This window comes from Eublepharis macularius, chromosome 4, assembly GCF_028583425.1.
Source record: "Eublepharis macularius isolate TG4126 chromosome 4, MPM_Emac_v1.0, whole genome shotgun sequence".
NCBI lineage: Eukaryota > Metazoa > Chordata > Lepidosauria > Squamata > Eublepharidae > Eublepharis > Eublepharis macularius.
The window spans coordinates 125,676,013-125,697,547 of record NC_072793.1 but is presented as its reverse complement, the minus strand read 5'-3'; the positions used below and the strand labels follow the sequence as shown (position 1 = coordinate 125,697,547).

The window sequence follows — 21,535 nt, the reverse complement described above, 5'->3', positions numbered from 1 at the left end:
CATTGTATGAACACAAATAGCATACAAGAGGATCAAAGGTGCTTTGAGTGTTGGGTGTGAAAACATCAATACAACAATGATCTGCTACAGGGATGGGAAGAGTTATGTTATATCCCCTTTTCTCTCAAAGCATTGAAGACCTGACATTTTCATGACTGTGAACTTTTAAAAAAAAATGTACCTATGCTTCTTGCCTTGCATGGCTATTTGGCTGTTTTCTTGCTGTAGCTCTCTGTATCTATTTATGCCAACTAATAATAAAGATACATGCATATGACAAAGTGGGCTCTACTTTACAAAACCTTAAGCAAGAAGAAATGCTTGTCTTTACGGTACCTCTAGATTATGTTGTTTTTTGTCAAGATGCTGCCAGACATCATAGCAAAACAAGGTGGAAATTAAAAGCTACTGTCACTCGCTTCCAATGGGAGCTAATCATGTTTCCAGCCTTTCATTTTAGTGTCACATGGCAGACAGAAAGAGATTTGAGGTTCATGTGGGTTTACTGAAATACTGGTTTGGTTTTCTCCAGGAATTTGAGTTCAATGTAATGAAAAACAACAGGCATATTTCACAAAATTGCTTCACAAAAGCACATATACAAGGAACTACCACAGCTTGGAACCAAGATATGCTTCCCAAGACCATGCATGTAGACCACACCAATCACTCCCATGATAAGCTCTATTGCTCCAAATTGTGCCTCCATCTCCTCCTCTTAAGCACTGCCAAAGAGAAGCAATGGGCACAAGCGATATAAAATACTTTATATGTAAGACCTAAATGGGAGACGACTACCTTTAAACGGGCTTTCTGTGGGGAAGGTTCCTAGCAGGAACCCCATGTCTGCTTCTGGCTGTGCTTCCCCTAAAAGTCGAGTACATGCCTGCTGCATCTCAACATGCACACCCCAGTTAAATTCTGAGTAGCTGTCCTTTCCTTCCCTTTTCTTTATTCTCTTAATAGAGTCACAAGATGCCACCTGGTAATTACAGCTCTACTGCTTTGTTTAATATAGTTTTGTTTTTGTGAAATTGGTTTAGCCAGCTGAAAGCTCCTGAGATGCATCTTCCTGCCTTTTAAGTGAACCTCAGGAGATTAACAGGCAGATATCAAAGGCTGCTGTACCATAATAACTCCTTCAGCCAGACTGATCTCTAAACGCAACACATGTAACTACATTAATCTTTCCATGTTGTTTCTACCTGTGGGCAGGGCAAGTATTTTAAAAGACAGTTCATAATGTTCCCTACTTCCAACCTCTGCAGTGACCATATTAAAAAGAAATTTTAGAAACCCAAAGAGGACTGTTCAGCAATAAAATAATTCCAAGGGATGGAACATGGAATCTTGAACATTTAACTTTGGAAACATATTTAAATTACAAAAACCAAATGTTAAAGAGTTCTTGAACTCTGAGTTTCAGTGCACCTCACTGAAGAGGAAACTAACTGATGAATGTGTTCTCAATGCTTGGATGAACAAGGAACAGGCTGGAAAGTTAAAATAACAATAGGAGCAACAACCTGAACCAGAAAGATATAATTCTGTAATTTTAGACACAAGATTTTGTACAGGTGCAAAACTGTTATATAAAATAAGTATGTGAATGTTGTATTTAGACAGCTGAAGGAGCTGACTTGACATCTCATTATAATTAGAGTTTGGCCTTATCCTCAGAGTTGATAAAGCCCATTAAAATAATTCACTGACATATTTTAGTATGGAATAGACTACCTTTTGCCCTGACCTGGATAGCCCAGGTGAGCCTGAGCTCATCAGAAGCTAAACAGGGTCTGCCTTGGTTATTAATTGGATGGGACAGCTCCAATGAAGACCAGGGTTGCAGAGGCAGGCAGTGGCAAACCACCTCTTTTAGCCTAAGAAAACCCCGCCGGAGGTTGCTATAAATCAACTCTGACTTGAGGGCACTCTCCACCACAGACTACCTTTTAAAGAATGTATCAATCCTTTAATTCCAGCCAGAGAAGACTTTTTAATATGATCATAATTACAAGGAGAGAGACAGACAACACTCACTTTCCCAGTGGACTTGACACCTTTCCAAATGCAGAAGAAACATATCACCCAGATGAGGAGGAGACACAGAGCCAGGTCCCACTTGACAACACCAACATTATCAATTCCTGGAGACAAGCTCAGTACATTCTGCCTTGAAGTATGAAAGGAAACAAGAAAAACAAAGATGCAATTAATCAATCAACTCTTTCTCAAGACCCAGTGTTTGAAAGCGGGAGGAGGGCGCACATCATACTGTTGATTCTTTGGATGCTAATTTTCAAATATAACCAGATTAAATGGAAAGAATCCATTGGCTAAGGTGATCTTTGATTTGTGGTCTTTCAAAGATTCAGGGAAGATGATTTTCTTAACATAATAAAAACTTCCTGCAAATTGGTCACCTTCCCTCTTCCTCTTTCCTTTACTGATGCATTCAGCCTCTTAGGCCCAGTTTTCAGATCCAAATTACACATAAAATTACAAATCACACCACCTTTGGGAAGGCATGTAAGAGTGTTTTGTCCCCGAAGGCATTTGGTGTCTTTGACTGCTTTTTACTGTGTATATTAACTGTTTACTGTTTTAAACTTATTGCTGAATATTCATGGTGATTGTGTCCATGCTTCTTTTACTATTTTGTTAGCCGTCTTGCATGGCACACACCAGGTAACTTACTAAATTGTCCTATAAAGAGTGTGCGTTTTGCACTCTGGAACTGCAAGCTAGTCATACATTAATGAGATTATTCCAAGCCTACTCCAGAGTATGCGACTTGTATGAAGGGGGGGGGGGGGGAACGGACCTTCAGAACTTGTTAGTACTTCTGTTGATGATGACTAACTTTGTATGTATGCATTTGTATGTATATTTCTCTGGCTTTCATATATCTTCTTTCACAATATAAACAAATTCCTGATAAGTTTTGTATAGATAAATTCACTTGGTAAAATAAAGAATGCAATCTGAAACACACTTACTACGGAGCAAGTCCCAATGAAATCAATGGGACTACCTTCTGAGTAAACATGCTCAGGATCGCACTGCAAACCCAGCACCGAGGGGAACTGGATATAGTACTGTCACATTCATGACTTCGTAGAGCCCAGAAACATGATCATGCAGTCATCAGTTTTGTCACTGACTTCAGAACACAAACAAAACTCAAAACTGAAGGAGTTGCACAATTCTTGAAAGATACCCCATTTCATCTAAGGTGAAGAGGTGTTTAAAATAGCATGGCTGATAAAAATACTAGCTTTGCTAGTTTTGAAAGGGGGGGGGAGTGAAGACATTTCTCCTCCTAAATTTATGACTGCACAGGAGCCTAAATCAAATTTTGTTTAGTTTTGTTCTGCTTTCTTTAGATTTGCATGACTAAAACATGTGATGAGCCTCTCTGGATTTTAGACAAACCAGGTCTGCTGATTCCTAAGCACTTACAAGCCTTTGGGTGGCATGGAACAATCAAAGATATTGTTTATTGGTAATTGGCCCCTGCTTCTTTCCCTTTCATATTATGTCTGCAAAAAGATACTATAAAATGCAACCTTTATAACTACGAAATTGAAGCATGTGACGTGATCTTGAAGAGCAAGTCTCAGGAAATAAAGCCAGATTTGCTTATCCTGGGTGACTGCTGCTCAAACAAGCATGAGATTTGCACAGACCATTAACTCAAATAAGCTATAATGACAGCCCCCAATGCATAATCAGCAGCATGACTAGGGAAAGGATGTCACTCAGCCTGTGGAGGCAAACATTTCATTAAAGCCAACCATATCTAAGATGTATCATCTTCAGAAAGCTCTATTAGATACATCCTACATAACAGACAACAGTAGGTTTCACATCTCAAATATCAGCAATGCATGAATGCTATGTACATGGTGTCGGAAGAAGGGAGCGCTGACTCTCAAAAGCTTACACACTGAAAACTTTGTTGGTCTCTAAAGCGCTACTGGACTCAAATCCTGATATGCTATGGACATTCGTCTTCTATCAGTTTCAAGTGAAATCCACAAACAAAAGCAATGTAATACTTTTTATTAAGACTCATCAAAATAACACATCACAGTTGGTTGTTGTGGGTTTTCTGGGCTGTACTGCCGTGGTCTTGGCATTGTAGTTCCTGACGTTTCGCCAGCAGCTGTGGCTGGCATCTTCAGAGGTGTAGCACCAAAAGACAGAGATCTCTGTCTTTTGGTGCTACACCTCTGAAGATGCCAGCCACAGCTGCTGGCGAAACGTCAGGAACTACAATGCCAAGACCACGGCAATACAGCCTGGAAAACCCACAACAACCATCGTTCTCCGGCCATGAAAGCCTTCGACAACACATCACAGTGTTTAGAGAGATACTTTATCAAACAGATGTTAAAAAACAAAGGTGGGGGAGGATAAGAAGCTTGTCCAGGCCTGAAGGCAGTTTTATCTGAACCTCATGGCCAATGCTTAGCTGACTTCAGAGAATGCAAGGTGTGACTAGCATCCAGTTGCACCCATGGCATGCTCCTTCTTCCCATAATGCCACGGTTGCAACCTCCTATTAACTACACCTTGTACCCTCTGAAGTCAGCCAAACATTTTACCCAAGATTTAGAAAAAGCAGACTTGAGACCATGGCTAGAAGGCCCCCCAACCCCTTTTGTTTGTGAACATCCACTCAGATGAACAGTTCTGGAGAGCTTGCACGCTGGTCTATGTTAAGTTAGTAGGTTTTAATAAAAGGTATTATTTGGAATTTGTTTTTGGATGTTGCCATTGATCTCCCTGACTACCTTCTGACTCACTTGTTAATTTCAAGTGAGTTAACATATGATAAAGAAGTTTATATATTTGCAAGATAAAAAGCATTATCCCATACTTTTGAATGAGTTCTATAATGTATTAGCTAGCTCTGAGGTTTTCTTTGATCAGTTAAAATGTGCGTGCACGCATGTGTGTATATAACCTATCATTAAAGGTTACTGAAAGTTTTTCATTAATGTAAGATGCAAAGTCCTTGGTTAAGTAATAAGTAATCAAATCTTCCCCCCTCCTCCTGTGCATGAGTCAGCCACTGTAAACTCAACTGATTTTCATGCACTGTGCAATGGTTAACTCTATTGTGAATGCTGTATTTACCAACTTTATCATATAAACCTCACTTTCTCATTTATCACAGTCATCAGCAGATTATGATATATTTGTAATATATTCTACTTAAGTGATTTAGAACACATGCCAAACATCTTCTGCACGAACATTGTTCATTTAGTAACTATCAACTTACATTTATTTATAAAATATGTGTTAATCAAGTCCCTTCAGAGAGCTAATCTGGTATGTAAATGAAAGAAATTAATTCAGCCATACTGGAAGCAAATGTTACACATAAACCAGGCTTGGCTTCTGCTGACAGAACCTCCGACATCCCAGCTCCTTACATTTACACTGCCTACACAGAATAATTTAATGTTGCCCAAGTCCTAAATAATTAAGCAAATGGGAAAGCCAAGTAAGTAAATAATTTTCTCTTAACATCCTTAGGAAAGGATATCTATTATCTTTTGTGTTATATTCACTTAATTCAACAAATAACTGGCTCCACTCCGGAACTCTTTACCCAGGGAGATTCACCTGTCCCCTTCTGTTGTCTTCTGTCAGTAGGTGAAGATTTTTTGTTTTGTTTTGTTTGGCGTTCCCTCAATGATCCCTCCTCCATCCTAAATGTTTTAACTGTTGTTTTTCTTTTTTGCATTCATTTTAAGCTCTGGTTTTACATTGTTTTAATGATGTCTTTGTGTATTGATTTTAATGGTTCTTAAGATGATATTTTAATTTGTTTTATTTTTTAGTGGCCTTAGTGGCCCTATGAGAGCATAATGATGAGATGAAAATTTTGTAAATAAATAAGTTCATCTTCATTCAGATATGAGCTATCATAATGTGGCAAAAAAAATGGAAACACATGAATGAGAACTTAATATTGCCTATGCAGCTATTAGTGTATGTGTGGTGGGAGGGAAATCTTTTTACTAAGAGTCTATGCAACTTTAAGGAAAAAAATATTAACTCAGTTTCTGACAGGTCATATTTCAAACTTATTGTTATAGTTTCAATGCTGCTGTTTTTCAGTGCAATCCTGAACAGAGTTACATCCTTCTAAACCCACTGAAGTCAATGGGCTTAGAAGGGTATATAACTCTGTGGCCACTCTGATATGAATTATTTGCACTGAGTTTGATGCAGTTGAGAAGTGAGTTTTCCCCCCCTGCTTAGCAACATGATGCATTCATGTACCTCCAAGTGTTTCCCTGGCTTTGCTATTAAGTTTTGTGAAGGATCGCAGTAAAGCCTAGATAGCTGCCATGTCGGTGGGTTTTCCTGCTCATATGGCAGCCATTTTGCCTGCCCCTGTCCCCAGGGCTGCCATTCCCCTGACCAGCAGGGGGCTTTTTAAAAGATCAGCAATTGAATATTGATATAATTATAAAAATCTGTGCACCAGGTTCTCTTGAGTTTCCAGCTTTCATTTTAAAATAATTGCGTCTCTAGCCCCCTTCACTGAGAAGATAAAAGGGGAAAGGCATATTTCTGCAATAAAAGGGGCTAGAGACTTTTAAAAAATGAAAGCTGGGGATTCAGAGAGCCTGGTACACAGATTGTTATACATTATATTGATAAAAGAATATTCAATTTCTGATTTTTATTTTTTTTTGGAAACTGACAATGGTCCACTGGCCCAGGGTAGGGAGGGATGGCTGCTACTGGGGGACTGGGACTGGGAAACTGCATAGAAACCCGCCATGTGGAAAGTCCATTGCAACTGTGCCATATCAGCAGCTGCAGCAGCAACACAAAAACCATACAAGACCACCCCAACATGGAAACCACCACCTAGTATTGCAGTGCTAATCTGTGCTCTAGGTCTCTTATATAGAATGCTACACCCAATAATAATTAAACTTGCTTACTCCCAAAACTCTGTGACAGGAGATGTGAAGTTGGTGACATTCATAGACAACCAGAGTGTTTTGTTCTTCCTGAGAGTGTCTTCCACACAGGAATCGGAGTTCCACTTGTGGTGACAGTGGGACCAGGGCAGGACACTCGTAAAAGACTGGAACAGATAGTACAGTCCCCAAGCCAGGATGACGATGTAATACACATTCAAAAGCGACACAATCACTATGGAAGCATAACCTATTCCTGTTTTAAAAAAAGGGGGGAAAGAAATGTATGAAATAATGTACATCAAGATGCAATCTTTGTTACAGAAGAACATGAGGCTTCACTACTTTAAGAGATTGTTCACCTAGAACTCAGCAGGCACAGGTAGGCTTACCAAGTGCCCACTAATGGCAACATCCTAGTGATTCACCATTGCCTAGAAGAAAAAAAATGGGAGGGAAAGATTCTGGCCCATATACCAGTACATTACTTCTGTGTACAACCCAAAAGTGGCAACGGGTAGCTTTAGGAATTGCTAGACATTCTATGGTACAACCACAGACTTATATCACAGAGTTGTGATTCCTAGAGCAACCAACTGTGACACTCCCCTCCACGTCCCCATCTCCCAGCCCTCTCACTTGGCCATGCTTGCCCTGGCAACTCTAGGCACAAGCCTAATCTAGAAATAAGGGTGTAGGATGGACTGCCCCACTTGTGACTGTAGGGGAGTAACTTTATTTTTCAAAGTTCCCCGATATTAATAATTCTCTACGTAGAACGTTAACACAATATGCAAATAGCTAAATTATCAACTTTCTCCTTGAACTTTCATTTCCAGGGGTTTTCTTACAGAGGGAAGCATTAAAAATGTAATGTTTCTATCTGCCATTTGAAATGTACATTCCCCTTATCATTCCATTCTGTTGTATTTGTAAACCCAAAACAGTCATCAAAACGCTACACACCAACTACCTCCAACTACCTCCATGAAGGTATATGGACAGAGAACTTCAGACAAAGGTCTCAAGCAGCTGAATAAACAATGGCAAGACAGTTTTGTACTTCATTTGTTGTTTATATGGGTCCAAAGGATTTAGTGATGTCGACATTATGAATTTTTCCCCATTATGCTGCACGCCACCACTGACAATCAGAGTCCATGCTCATGGGTGCACTGATTAAGTACAGTTGCCAAAAGAACAAGAGAAAAATGTCTTGATCCTTTACCAGAGAAAATGGGAAGATGAAGCTTTTCATGATATGGAGGCAAATAAAAAACACCTAGTATTTGCTGCACATCAAGCTGAAACAAGAATCAAGAAGAAACCACTAGAGGAACTAGTCTGAAAACTAGCAGCCCTATGTGCTTAAGACAGATTAAGACTGCTAGTGCTACAACTACCTAATCAATACATTTTTATCCCATCCTCCCTCCTCAGTGTAAAGAGGGGTGTTTTATTTAACCCTCTTTTTGTACTCACAACGACCTCATGAGGTACTTCAGGCTGAAAGAGAGTTATGGGCCACTCACAGTACAGTCCTAAGCAGTGTGGCACTCTTCTACATCCACTGAAGTCAGTGGGCTTAGAATGATATGGCTTTGCTTGGCATGGCGCTGACAGAGAGTTTCATGGCTGAGTGGGGATTTGAACCTCCAGGGTCACATCTGACACTCTATCCCCTCCCCCCGCCGCCCAGGTAATCGCGTGCAATTGTCATAAGAGCTGGAAGCAGAAATGGAACAAATTCAGTTTAAACATAATTTTAGGCATACTGGTAGAACATTCAATTCCATGCTTTTGTTTCTATGGTAACCTTGCAGCATGATACTAATATTTATGGCTCTATTGCTGTGTGTAAAGAACAGTCTGTAAATAAAACCCAAAGAGCCGCTCTAAAGTTCCACTCAGAGAAAAGGGCTCGTTTTTGTAATTTGGCCTCTAATACCAAATGGCAAACTGTTCTTGGCATTAAAGGGATTTTAATACCATTTCCCAAACAGCTGTTGAAGAGGAGGATGGTTTACTGTTAAAAAAAACTATATAAATCTCAATGGACAAATTTAAGCCTGCAAATACACCTGAAGAAGCACTTTCAGTCCAGGCACGCATCTTGAAGAAATCTTGCCTTTCACCTACAAAAGCTTTAAGTTTAGAGACCTCAAGTGCTGAAGGTCTACCTCAGGGAAATCCTGGGGTGAAAGTAACTAAAGTTTCTCATGGGTATTGTATCTCTGTGGGGTGGGGCTCAAAGCAGGAGATGGGAGGTAGCACTTTTTTACAACCCATATGGGCTTACCTTCATCCAGGATCAAGCCCTATTTATGATCTTCCTTCAGGCATCTGCCTGACCTCTGTCAAGGTCTACTGGATGAGATGCTGCTTGCATTGATCAAGCAAGGCAAGGCTTGTGTTCCTCAACCCCATACTGGATCCTTGCTAATACTATATCTTTGTAAACTTATATTCTTTTACCCCATGACATTGTTTACGGAAATGTTCTTGGCACTGTATGGAAATGCCTGCCCTTGACCTTGCCACTAATTGTACTAATCTCACACTATATAATCCGCCTTGAGTCTCAGTAAGAAAGGCGGAATATAAATAACATAAATAAATAATGAATAAATTAACAAAACCTTCATGCCTCTAACTGTAATATGCATAACAAACAGCAGACAGAAGCTGCCACAATTGTAATAGTAATAGTAATAATATTCTCAGTGAACAGGCAACAAATCTGTGCCAGAGATAACAAGAAGGTCAAGAGGTAAATGGAGAAAGTCAGCAAAGTGAAATCTGTTTCATGTGGTCATCCTTCTCTCTCTCTCTTTTTTTGCAAAGGACTGATGCCTGCTATTACTAAAACCAGATAAATGTTTAACCCTAGTATCAATGCTTGACATTAAAAAATACTGTCCTGTTTGTTTTTCAAACACAAGGTCATTGGTAGATAAGACCATGTCCTGCACTGCCGAAAACAGCATGCAAGCAATGGTTTAGGTGCTTATATCCTGCCACAAGGATCTAACTATCCTCACAATCCTCGTACCGTTTGCTTGGAAGCAAGTCTTACAGATTTCAGCAAAGCTTGCTTCTAGGTATTTTGGAATTCACAAAATGCTGGTAACCCTAGACTAACCACATCAAGCTGCTCTGGAACAATTCAGTAACCTGTGAATGCATCAGTTCTTCAATAACCTTTGTATGGACTTGGGGTTGCAGCAGTCAATCCACAGTTCTTTGAAGCAAATATTGAGCCCAGACCATTTGCGAGTTAACATCATGCACCACAAAAATTAGCATTTCAGAGAAGGTGATTTAGGGAGCTCCTTTTGTACCAAAGGGTACAATTTAACAATAAGGTAAAAACAACCTTATTGGGATCTAATACTGTTATAATATTTAAAAATATTTTTAAAGGATAGATTACTTCCGATTTTTAAGCTTTACAATCCAGGGAAAAATCAATTCTCTCATATATATTACACTTTAATATATATTAAAGTTACAGGAAATTTTACACATCTAGACATCTAATGATAGGGCAAGCTTTGCTCCAATAGACAGGTGTATTCTTTAAATAAACTCTGAACTTTCAGTTTAATAAAAAAGAAAGATTTTGTAGGGATTAAGTGAAACTGCATGTTTAGCAATACTGGGTGACAATTTTAAAAAATCTCACTAATCAAAAATGAGATATCCCATCACTATTCATTAAAGTACATATGTGCATGATTGATTTCCACTGAAATAGAAGCTTCCTAAATAAATGCTAATTCACACAATTAACTGAATCTTACTGAATACAGGAATAGAGGGAGAAAACACTAAGCTGTAAGAAGAACCAAAGAACATCCAAAATATCTCTGGAAGATCCTACAGTATTACAAGCAAAATGGATTTTTCAGAAACAATTCAGTTATTTGACATTTGCACCCTACTGTGGAGTTCCTAACCGAGGCTGAGATCATGCTTTACCTTTTAATGCAACAGAGACCTCGAGGTCACCATTTTACTCTTTCCCATAGAACATGGTACAACCCATTACATAAGAAGGGGAAAAGTGAAGGGGTATAATGGGAACTCCACTAGGTTGACACTGTTGACTCCACCCACTGAGAATCAAATTGTTCTTAGGTACACAGCCCTATTCCTCCTCTGCATAGCCTCATTGTGGGTTCAATTTCTTGGTCATAGTGCAGTGTGACCGAATATTGAGAGCGGGCCTTAATGCAGATGTGGATGTTCACAGCATTATGTAAAGGCAAATAACTTACCGGTGAAAATAGGGCAGATCTTTTCCCAGCATGTAATTCCTCCTTCGGAGGTATACTGTCCTAGTGCCACCTCCAGAAAAAACACAGGAAGACCTCCCCCGAAAAGAAAAATGAAATAAGGTATGAGAAATGCACCTGTAGAGAAAATATAAGGGTGATGATTAGAAAAGTTCTGCGACTCACTGATGATTTGAGGATTTGATTTCTAAGAAGATAAATTTGGGAAAAATAAATAGAAGGGAGGCAATATTGAAAAGGTAAATTTTGGATGTAGTTTAATATTCTGGCACATGCATTCATAAGAAATGAACATGCACAGCTGTTCCACCTACTTGCAAAAAAACTTTGACACTCACCTCCACCATTTTTATAGCAGAGATACGGAAATCGCCAAACATTGCCTAAACCGATAAATCCTCCAGCAACGGACAACAGAAAGTCAATCTTGCTTGCCCACTTCTCACGCTGTGGTGGTTTCCCCTCTGCCTCATCCTCAGGCCGTGTCCCAGGGCTTTTGCCAGGGGAAGGCTTGAGGATATCCTTATGGAAATCTTTCAAACACTGCAGCTTCTCCTTTGTTGCCATATTTTTTTCTACAAAGAAGAAAAGCACAATGTAGGTTTTATGAACAGTTTTCACTTGATTAAACTTACTTAGTAGATACTTTTGCTCAGGGCTTTTTTTTCCTGTGAAAAGAGGTGGTGGAACTAAGTGGTGGAACTCAAGACCGCACAATGACATCACTTTGGGTCAGCTGGAACAAGGGGGGAGTTTTTTAAAGTTTAAATTGCCCTAGGTGAAAATGGTCACATGGCCGGTGGCCCCGCCCCATGATCTCCAGACAGAGGGGAGTTTAGATTGCCCTCAGTGCCAGCGGCACAAAGGGCAATCTCAACTCTCCTCTGTCTGGAGATCAGGGGGCAGTGCCACCGGCCATGTGACCATTTTTAAGAGGTGCCAGAACTCTGTTCCACCGTGTTCCCACTGAAAAAAAGCCCTGCTTTTGCTTATGAACCACTTTGGTAAGTAAAATACAAAGGTGATAAATTAACAAGGTTCTTTCAAGTTGGTACAGAAATATGAGCACACAAAAAAGACGAAGATAAGGCTATAGTACTATCTGACTTCACAATTGGCCAAAAATGACATCAAAGCCTCTTGACATCGATGAAGGATCTTTTCAGAATATGATTTTAGCATTCCATTTCTTGACTCTCTAGAATGGCCGCTTTAAGAACTTGATCCATTGCACAAATGTTAGCTTTTGATCCAGCAACAAAACTGATCATTGGAAAAGTGGCAGCCTCTCTACAGTTTGGACATTTTTATAGAGTGTTTAAAAAAATAAACTGGTAAACAAAATATTCTCCAGCTCTTTCAAGACTGTAAGGACTGGAAATCCCCATAGAAACTTTTTCTGCATGGAAGCAATAAAAAGGCATTTTTCTCTAAATTGCTTATTGAACAGCTGGGATATTTGCCTCCAGCTAGGCCTATGGGTGATGCTAAGCTGTTAGTGGATAGCCTTCTCCCACAGTCAGTTTTCAGGCCTTGGAAGAAGAGGACATTGGACCTTATGCACTCATTAGGCACCTGCACCATGCTTAATATTTTTAATTTTTGTTCAGAAGAATGTCTCTCTGTGTATGTATGGTAAGACTGGAAAATAGATAGGAAATAAGTAGCAAGAGTAGAGATGCTAGGAAAGTTCCTGAAGAGAAGGATGTGCATCCATGTGCAGAGGGAGAAGATACTGGAGAAGAAGAAGCAGAGATTCTTGGAGGAGAAGGAAGAAACACTGAATATTGAGGGGCAGAGATGAGAATGCACAGCTGTGGAAAAGGACCAAACCTGTGTCCAACGAATACAAATACTTAGAACAAGCCCTAATTCCATTCAGCACTGTGACTTAAATCCCAGCTAGCATTTCTGCAAATGCAAGGATTTCTGACTTTCCCACTCCCTCCTTTCTGCGGCAAACCAAAATGCCCCCTGAAATCCTGTTCTTGGTTCCCCTTTCTCCCAAGAACAGGATTTGGGGGGCATCTGGGGGAGGAGCTGGGAAAGTCATGCAACATCAAGCAGAAATCCTTGCCCATGCAGAAATGCTCGTCTAGATTCACCCCTTGAATGTCACTGACATTCTCAAATTTTCAGGTGTTCTGTAGAGTTGTGTGAAGATTAGCAACTCATTGCTGTGCTTCCAACAGATTTCTCTTTGACTGATCACAGTTCTGCAACAACACAGTGTACCATGTAAATGGGAACTGATCACTGTATAAATCTGTTCCAGTCACTTAATTCTCTCCCCCCCCCACATCCCATTTCCACTTCCAACATCTGTTCTATGCCTGTAATTCTTTCCCAAACTCCCATATTTTTCATAAACTGGAACATTATGGCAGCACCAAGAGAGTTATCATGATGCTTCTATTTAAACTGAATTTTTCTTAAATGCAGTGATTTATCCTCCTAATGATCGGAAGGATCTGAAGTGGCATTTTCCCCTCCTTCTATTTTTATATCCTCGTACTGATTTTTAAAAGCTCCTGTATAAATAAACCTTTCTGTTCAGTTAAGTTCTGACATACGCCACCACCTCATTCCACTGCCACTTCAGCAACTCACGTCTATTTCAAAGTAAGCAAGGCTGAGTCATGCTGACATACAATAGAACCACATTCTTTGCCATAGTAGTGACCAATAAAACTGCCATTGAAGCCTTGCTCTGAATAAAACTCATAGCAAAACCTGCTGATTTATGGTGACTTGTTAGGCCTTTCAAGGTAAGAGATGAACAGAGGTGGGTTGCCCTTGCCTGCTCCTGCACCCTGACCCTGGACTTCCTTGGTGGTCTCCCATCTGAATACTAACCAGGGCCAACCTGCTTAAGCTTCCAAGAGCTGATGAGATTGGGCTAGTTTGGGCCAGCCAGACTGGGGGAAACACCAGATTGCAATGCGTATAAATATATCTACAAAGCTATACAGCTAGCTAAATTAAACATTTTAAATAAAAATCAGTGAAACATAAACACTCAGACAAGATCCATCCAGGAAGTCTTACATGTCCTAAATGGTCACAAAATAATTCTAGTGTGGAAGCTGTGGGAGGAAGGTAGGCAGACTTGAGGAGGAGAGGCAATTTGCATTGAAGTATAGAAGTAAATGATCACACTTTGCAGAGACCAAGATGCAGATAGTCCACTTGAATTATGCTCACTTCTGTGAATTTAAGCCATTTAACTTCACTTCTGTGAATTTAAGCCCTGCACAATGATACCACTTCTGGTAAGTGACATCATCACACAAAGTAGGAGCTGCACCTGGGAGCTCTCCCGTGCTCCGCAGGGGGTCAAATCCAGCCTGATTCAGCCTGAATCTGGCCCGATTTTGGCTGGATCGGGCCACTGTGGAGCATGGGAGGGTTTCCGTGCTCTGCAGTGGCCCAATTCAGGTTGGATCGGGCTGCTGTGGAGTGCAGGAATGCTTCCGTGCTCCACAGCGGCCCAATCTGGCCCGAATCCAGATGGATTTGGGCTGAATCAGGCTGAACCTGGCCCAAATCAGGATGCTGTGGTGTGCGCAAGTGCACTGTAGCATGCAGGAGCACACCCAGGAGGCGTGTCTCCCCCCCCCCAGCCAGGTAAGCGGGGGTGGAGGGTGGGGGTGGAGGGTGGGAGTGGGGGATCCCCACCCCAGCAGGGAACTGGCAACCTAAAGATCACCCATTGGCTCTCTCATTGTTCTGCAAATTTGCCAAATGATTCTGTGAGGTTATTGTGAATTTTCCGGGCTGTATAGCCATGGTCTTGGCATTGTAGTTCCTGACGTTTCGCCAGCAGCTGTGACTGGCATCTTCAGAGGTGTAGCACCAAAAGACAGAGATCGGCACTGAGAGATCTCTGTGTTTTGGTGCTACACCTCTGAAGATGCCAGTCACAGCTGCTGGCAAAACGTCAGGAACTACAATGCCAAGACCACGGCTATACAGCCTGGAAAATCCACAACAACCATCGTTCTCCGGCCGTGAAAGCCTTCGACAATACATCAATTCTGTGAGGATCAGCACATGCACACACAGAGCAGAAAATTGCTGGATTGGGTTTAATGATTTAAAATTTAAGATGTTTAAAATCACATATTGGCAAAAATGATTCAGCTAGTAAATGCTTAAGCATAACGTTGAAAATAAAAGGCAGTAATGCCTGGTTTAAATAATCTGACTATATCTGTAATGCACTAACAATACATTAGCCTTCTTATCTTTCCATGATAAATGAAAAGAAAATGTCCCATGTTTTTAATAGACTTGTACAAACCAGAACATTTATTATAGGCTGCAAAATTTTTCTTCTTGTTTATGTAGATGAGGGGACCCATTTGCTAAGAAAAACTATACCATACTATTCCACTGGAAGCCTAGAATTAATTTGCTGCTTCCAGATCTGTAAACAGATTTAGCTTGTGTAACAGTGACCTGAAACTTGGGTTGATATCAAATTGGCAGGAAATCTGCAACTGGAACAAGATAGATATGCATCAATGTACCCATGCAGATGAAATACCCTCCATAAACCATACAGCTTAGCAAGTCGAAACTAGGGCAAACATTGATTGCTTAAAATCATGTCTCTGTGTCTTGGTTAAACATTTGAAAAGCCGTTTTAACACAAGTCAGTTTTCTCAAGTCCTACGGTCTAAAGAGAATTCACCTTAAAAAATACTATAGTCTGAAGAATGTTTATTGTTGTGGTGTATTTATGAAATGCATTACAATGGAACAGTCTGTTTCTGCCCTCTGAAATTTGTGTCTGTTGGTTTAGTCGAATGAGATGGAGCCCCTGCTCCTTAATTCTGTTTGTTAGAAGTGTAAACAGCATGAGTAACCTTGCCCTGAAACCATTTGCTCCCATCCTTGTATCTTCTTGCTAATCAATATAAAGTACCACAGAACAGGAAAGATCTTGGTAAGGAGGCAATCAGAAGAAACATTAATCAGACAAAGATGATCAACAACAGCAGAACAGGAAAAAATTTTTTTAATTCTTAATGTTTTATATGTCCAAGCTTCTGGACAATTTACTTGCCAATTTGTGAGATGAGTGGCCTGGTAGTACCTGGTGTATGTGTTATGTGCCGTCAAGTCACCTCCAACCTATGACAACCCTATGAAGGAAAGATCTCCAAAACATCCTATCATTAACAGACTTGCTCTGACCTTGCAAATTGGAGGATGTGGTTTCTTTTATTGAGTTAAGCCATCTCGTTTCAGGTCTTCCTCTTTTCCGACTGCCTTCTACTTTTCCTAGCATTATTGACTTTTTCAGAGAATTTTGTCTTCTCATAATGTGGCCAAAATATGATAGCCTCAGTTTTGTCATTTTAGCTTCTAGGGAGAATTCAGGCTTGATTTGATCTAGTACCCACTTATTTGTCTTTTTGGCTGTCCATGGTACCGGCAGAACTCTCCTCCATGACCACATTTCAAATGAATCAATTTTCTTCCCGTCAGCTTTCTTCACTGTCCAGCTTTCACATCCATACATTGTAATGGGAATACCATAGTTTGGATTATCTTGATCTTGGTTCCCAGAGACACATCTTTATCTTTAAGGATCTTACCTAGCTCCCTCACAGCTGCTCTTCCAAGTCTCAATTTTCTGATTTCTTATTGCAGTCCCCCTGTTGGTTGATGATTGAACCAAGGAATAGAAAATCTTTAACAATTTTAATTTCCTCATTGTCAACTTTAAAATTGTGTAACTCTTCAGTAGTCATTACTTTTGTCTTCTTGATGTTCAACTGTAATCCTGCTTTGCCGCTTTCTCCTTTAATCTTCATTAGTAGTTGTTTCAAGTCTTCACTATTTTCTGCCAGTAATGTGGTGTCATATGCATATCTCAAATTGCTAATTTCCTTCCACCAATTTTTACTCCAGCTTCTTCTAGATCTAATCTATCTTTCCTTATGATATGCTCTGCATAGAGGTTGAACAGGTAAGGAGATAATATGCATCCTTGTCTGACATCTTTGCCAATGGAAACCATTCTGTTTCCCCATATTCTGTCCTAACAGTAGCCTCTTGTCCAGTGTACAGGTTGCGCATCAAAACAATCAGATGTTGTGGCACTCCATTTCTTTTAACATTATCCATTGCTTTTCATGATCTACACAATCAAAAGCTTTGCTGTAATCTATAAAACAGGCTGATTTTCTTCTGAAATTCACTAGTGCATTCCATTAGCCATAATACATTTTTGATGTGATCTCTGGTGCCTCTTCCTTTCCTGAATCCAGCTTGAACATCGGGCATTTCTTGTTCCATAAATGGTAAGAGTCTTTACTGTAGAATCTTGAGCATCACTTTGCTTGCATGGGAAATTAACGTGATAGTCTGATAGTTGCTGCACTCTTTGGCACCCCCTTTTTGGAATTGGAATGTAGACCGAGCGTTTCCAGTCTGTGGGTCATTGTTTTGTTTCCCATATTTGTTGGTAGATTCTTGTTAAGATGTTGATGGATAAATGTAGCTTCAAATAGCTCTATAGGTATTCCAACTACTCCAGATGCTTGTTTTTCCCAATTGCTTTGAGTGCAGCTATCACTTCACTTTCTAAGATTTCTGGTTTTTCATCAAAGGCCCCTTCTTCAAACATATCTGTCATCCTTCCATCTCTTCTGTATAGTTCTTCAGTGTATTGTTTCTATCTTTCCTTTATTTTGTCCTGATCAGATACTGAATTTCCGTTTTGATCTTTTAGCATCCCAAGCCGTGGCTTGAATTTCCCTTTGATTTCCTGGATCTTGTGGAACAGATCTCTTGTTCTTCCTTTTGTGTTGTTCTCTTCTATTTCTTTGCAGTGGTTATTATAATAGATTTCTTTGTCTCTGCGTGTAGATCACTGAAAAGCTGCATTTAGAATTCTGACTATTTCTGTCCCCTTTTTCTTTTGCTTCTATCTGTCTTTAGCAATTTTAAGAGTTTCCTCAGACATCCATTTAGGCTTCTCCTTTCTTTTGGCTAGAGAAACAGTCTTTGCACATTCTTCCTTGATAATATCTCTGGTTTCAGCCCATAGTTCTTCTGGTTCACAATCAATTAAACTTAGTATTGCAAATCTGTTCTTTACCTGGACTTCGAATTCTTCAGGAATATCCTTTCGATTGTATTTTGGCATTATGATTCTTTTAGTGTTTCTCTTCAGCTTTATTCTAATTTAGCAACTCATGATCTGTGTCACACTCAGCTCTTGATCTTGTTTTAGCAGGCAGAATAGAATTTCTTCTCCTTCCAATTATGTAATCTATTTGGTTTCTGTATTGGTTACCCGGTGATTTCCACATGTACAATCATATTTTTGGTTACCTGAAGCATGTGTTAGCAATGAACAGGTTGTTGCAAAATTCTATGAGTCGCTCTCCTGCTTCATTTCATGATCCTAGTCTAAATTTTCCCACAATGTTTGATTCTGCTTTGTCTCCTACTTTTGCATTCCAATCACCTATTATTATCAGCATCTCTCTTGTTTAGGTCTGTGATCAATTTCATCTCGGACACTTGCGTAAAAGTTTTTGATTTCTTCCTCCTCAGCAGGGCTCATTTGGAGGGGGAACATGCCAGAACAGCGTTCCGGTAGAGCTGAAAAGTGGTCACGTGGGTTTTGGCTCCGCCCACGTAATTTCTTTTCCTCCCCTCTGCCTCCCCTCCAAAGGAGGCTAAGCTGCTTCAATTCATTCTGCTGCTTTATTTTCATTCGTGACTCGTGCGTGAGTGAGAGACAGAGAGAGAGCGCGCGGGTGAGTGCAAGCTGGGCTGCTGGGCCTGGATCGCCAAAGGAGGGTAAGCTGCTTCAGTTCATTCTGCTGCTTTATTTTCATTTGTGACTAGTGAGTGAGTGCATCCGTGCAAGTAGGGCTGTTGGGGCTGGCTCTCCAGAGGAGGGTAAGCTGCTTTGAGTTCATTCTGCTTTATTTTCAGGAAATACCTGGAGATTTGGGGGGAAAGGGGCCTGAGGGGTGGGTGTTGCCTTCTGACACACTTCCAGTGATGGCAGGGTGTGTGGCAAATGCTAATGAGTTATGCTAATGAGTTCCTGCAGTTCTTTTTCTACGAAATGACCCCTGCTCCTCAGCATCTGTAGTTGGGGCATAAACTTGAATGATGGTTATGTTAACAGGCCTTCCCTGAAGTCTGATTGATATTAGTCAGACTTTGTGTTGTAGCTCTTGACTGCTTGTGCTATGTCTTGCCCAAGTATTAGGGCAACACCATTTCTTTTGAGTTTGTCATTTCCACACCCAGGATTGCAATGTTTAAACGTTCCATTTCTTGTTTTACAATTTCTAGCTTACCTGGATGCATACTTCTCATGTTCCATGTTCCTATTGTGTGTGTCACATAGCTTTGAATGTTTCTTTTGCATCTATTCATGTCCTCAACTGGATGTCCTTTTGGCTTTAATCCAGTCCCATCATTAAGAATAGTGCTATTCGTACTTGTCCTCAGCTCTTCCACAGAAGCCAATTGAGTGCCATCCTACCAGGGGGGTCCAGTCTTCCAGCACTATATCTTTTTTCATTTTGGATTGTCTCATCATAGGGTTTTCAAGGCAAGAAATTAGCAGTTGTTTGCCATTGCCTTCTTCTGCTTTGCAGTACTAACCAGGGTTAGCTGAAGTGATACTGCCATTGTCTGTGAAAGATCCTCTGCCAGTGTCACATCCATTACTGCTGCTGCCCAGTAGCTCACCTTCAAGAAGTCCTCCACTCCCATCCCCATTGGAACATTCAATTCTCTTCCGCTGATGTGACCGTTAATTCCTGAAGGGAATGGATATGTCTTAGTCTGGTGTCTCAGCTTTGACCATTCCGCCTTCAGTGACACTTCCAGGAGTTTAGACTCTTGACCAAGCCTGTGCTCCTGATGGTGTTGCTCTCAGCTTCACTGACACACTCAAACCCCCTCACCACGTTAAGGTGTGTATCCAGGAGGAGGCCTGGCGATCTCCAGAAATTTTTCTCCTGGGAAAAATGGCAGCTTTGGAGAGTGGATTCCCTAAGCTCCACCACCAAATCTCCAGGACTTTCCCAACCTGGAGTTGACAACTACTCAGTAGAGCAGGAGACCTGCCCTCACACCACCTGCACGGAAGAGAGATTTGAATGATTTTCTGTGTTACACTGAGCAGGTGGCAGCAGCTTGAGAGACACGTAAAGTTGCCCATTTTAAACACGCAGCCAAGCAGGAAAGAAGACATTAGTTTTACAGTGCTGCACATCCTTGGATTCTTGTTTAAAGGTTGATTTTCTCATCAGCATGTGTGAGTGTTATCAGTTTCAGTCTACAGATCACTAGCGAGTGCTCTACTAGTCTATAACCACTGTGGCAGATTAGAGGCATGCTGAAACAAAATGGCAGGTAAATTCTTGCTGAAAAATAGCATAAGGTTCCCACATTTCTATCATTCCATAGAATCTTGGTTTATTGTATGTATTATTCCATTTCTGCTGTGTATTCTTTAGTTCTATAATCTCGTTTTTATTATACTGCTTGTTGAATATTGTTCCTATTGCATTGTTTTTAATTGTGCCTTGAGGCTCAACAGAAAAAGTGGGCTATAAATGAAGTAAATGAATAAATGTTTAAATCAGTTGTGTTTCTAGTTGCTCAAAAGTCCATGAACCCCTCCCCCCCCACACACACACTAAGGTTGACAGGTCCCCTTACCCTCACGGCAGGAGGGGGCAGCACTCACCTTGTCATCTCTCCTTGTCTTTGTGTGCTTCACAGTGGGCTGATTTGGGCCCCAAACAGGCCCAATTCGGTCCGTTTGGGGCTCAAATCAGCACACTGCAAAGCATGGAAGCATTCTCGGGATGACGTGATGATGTCACTCCCAGGAAGTGATGTTGTCGCATCATGGAAGTGTGTCCAGGAGACCCGTCCCCATGCATTCCCCCCCCTAGCCAGATGAGTGGTGGCGGGGGGCAGAGGGCGGGAGCAGGGGATCCCCCACCCCCACTGGGAGACCTGGGATCCCTACCCACACACATACTTCCAAGTCTTCTGGTACATGGAGGGAAAGGCTTGCTGATGGGCGCAAACCTTGGCTGGCTACTGAGATAATCCAAAATCTGAGACACCCCCTCACACCACTTGAGTAAAAGACTCCTCAAGGAGACTTTATTGCATGTTTGTAAAGGTTTAAAATGGGTGAAAGAATAAATTATAAAGGTTCAAAAATTGGAGAAAGAATGAATATTATCTGGATTAAGTGAACCATGTTGTGAAATCCTT

General features: G+C 40.8%; 1 protein-coding gene across 3 annotated transcripts in view; it reads right to left on the bottom strand.

Annotated features, from left to right (window-relative positions):
- The window catches only part of SLC6A6 (solute carrier family 6 member 6), a 72,788-nt gene that overhangs the window by 23,895 nt on the left and 27,358 nt on the right, over positions 1 to 21,535 (bottom strand). For all 3 annotated transcript variants that reach the window (XM_054975957.1, XM_054975959.1, XM_054975958.1), the window contains 4 exons: positions 11,593 to 11,829; positions 11,237 to 11,371; positions 6,978 to 7,212; positions 2,041 to 2,173 (listed from right to left, as the gene is read on the bottom strand). In XM_054975957.1, the coding sequence (XP_054831932.1) occupies positions 2,041 to 2,173; positions 6,978 to 7,212; positions 11,237 to 11,371; positions 11,593 to 11,829 (740 nt within the window). The remainder of the gene's footprint in view (positions 1 to 2,040; positions 2,174 to 6,977; positions 7,213 to 11,236; positions 11,372 to 11,592; positions 11,830 to 21,535) is intronic.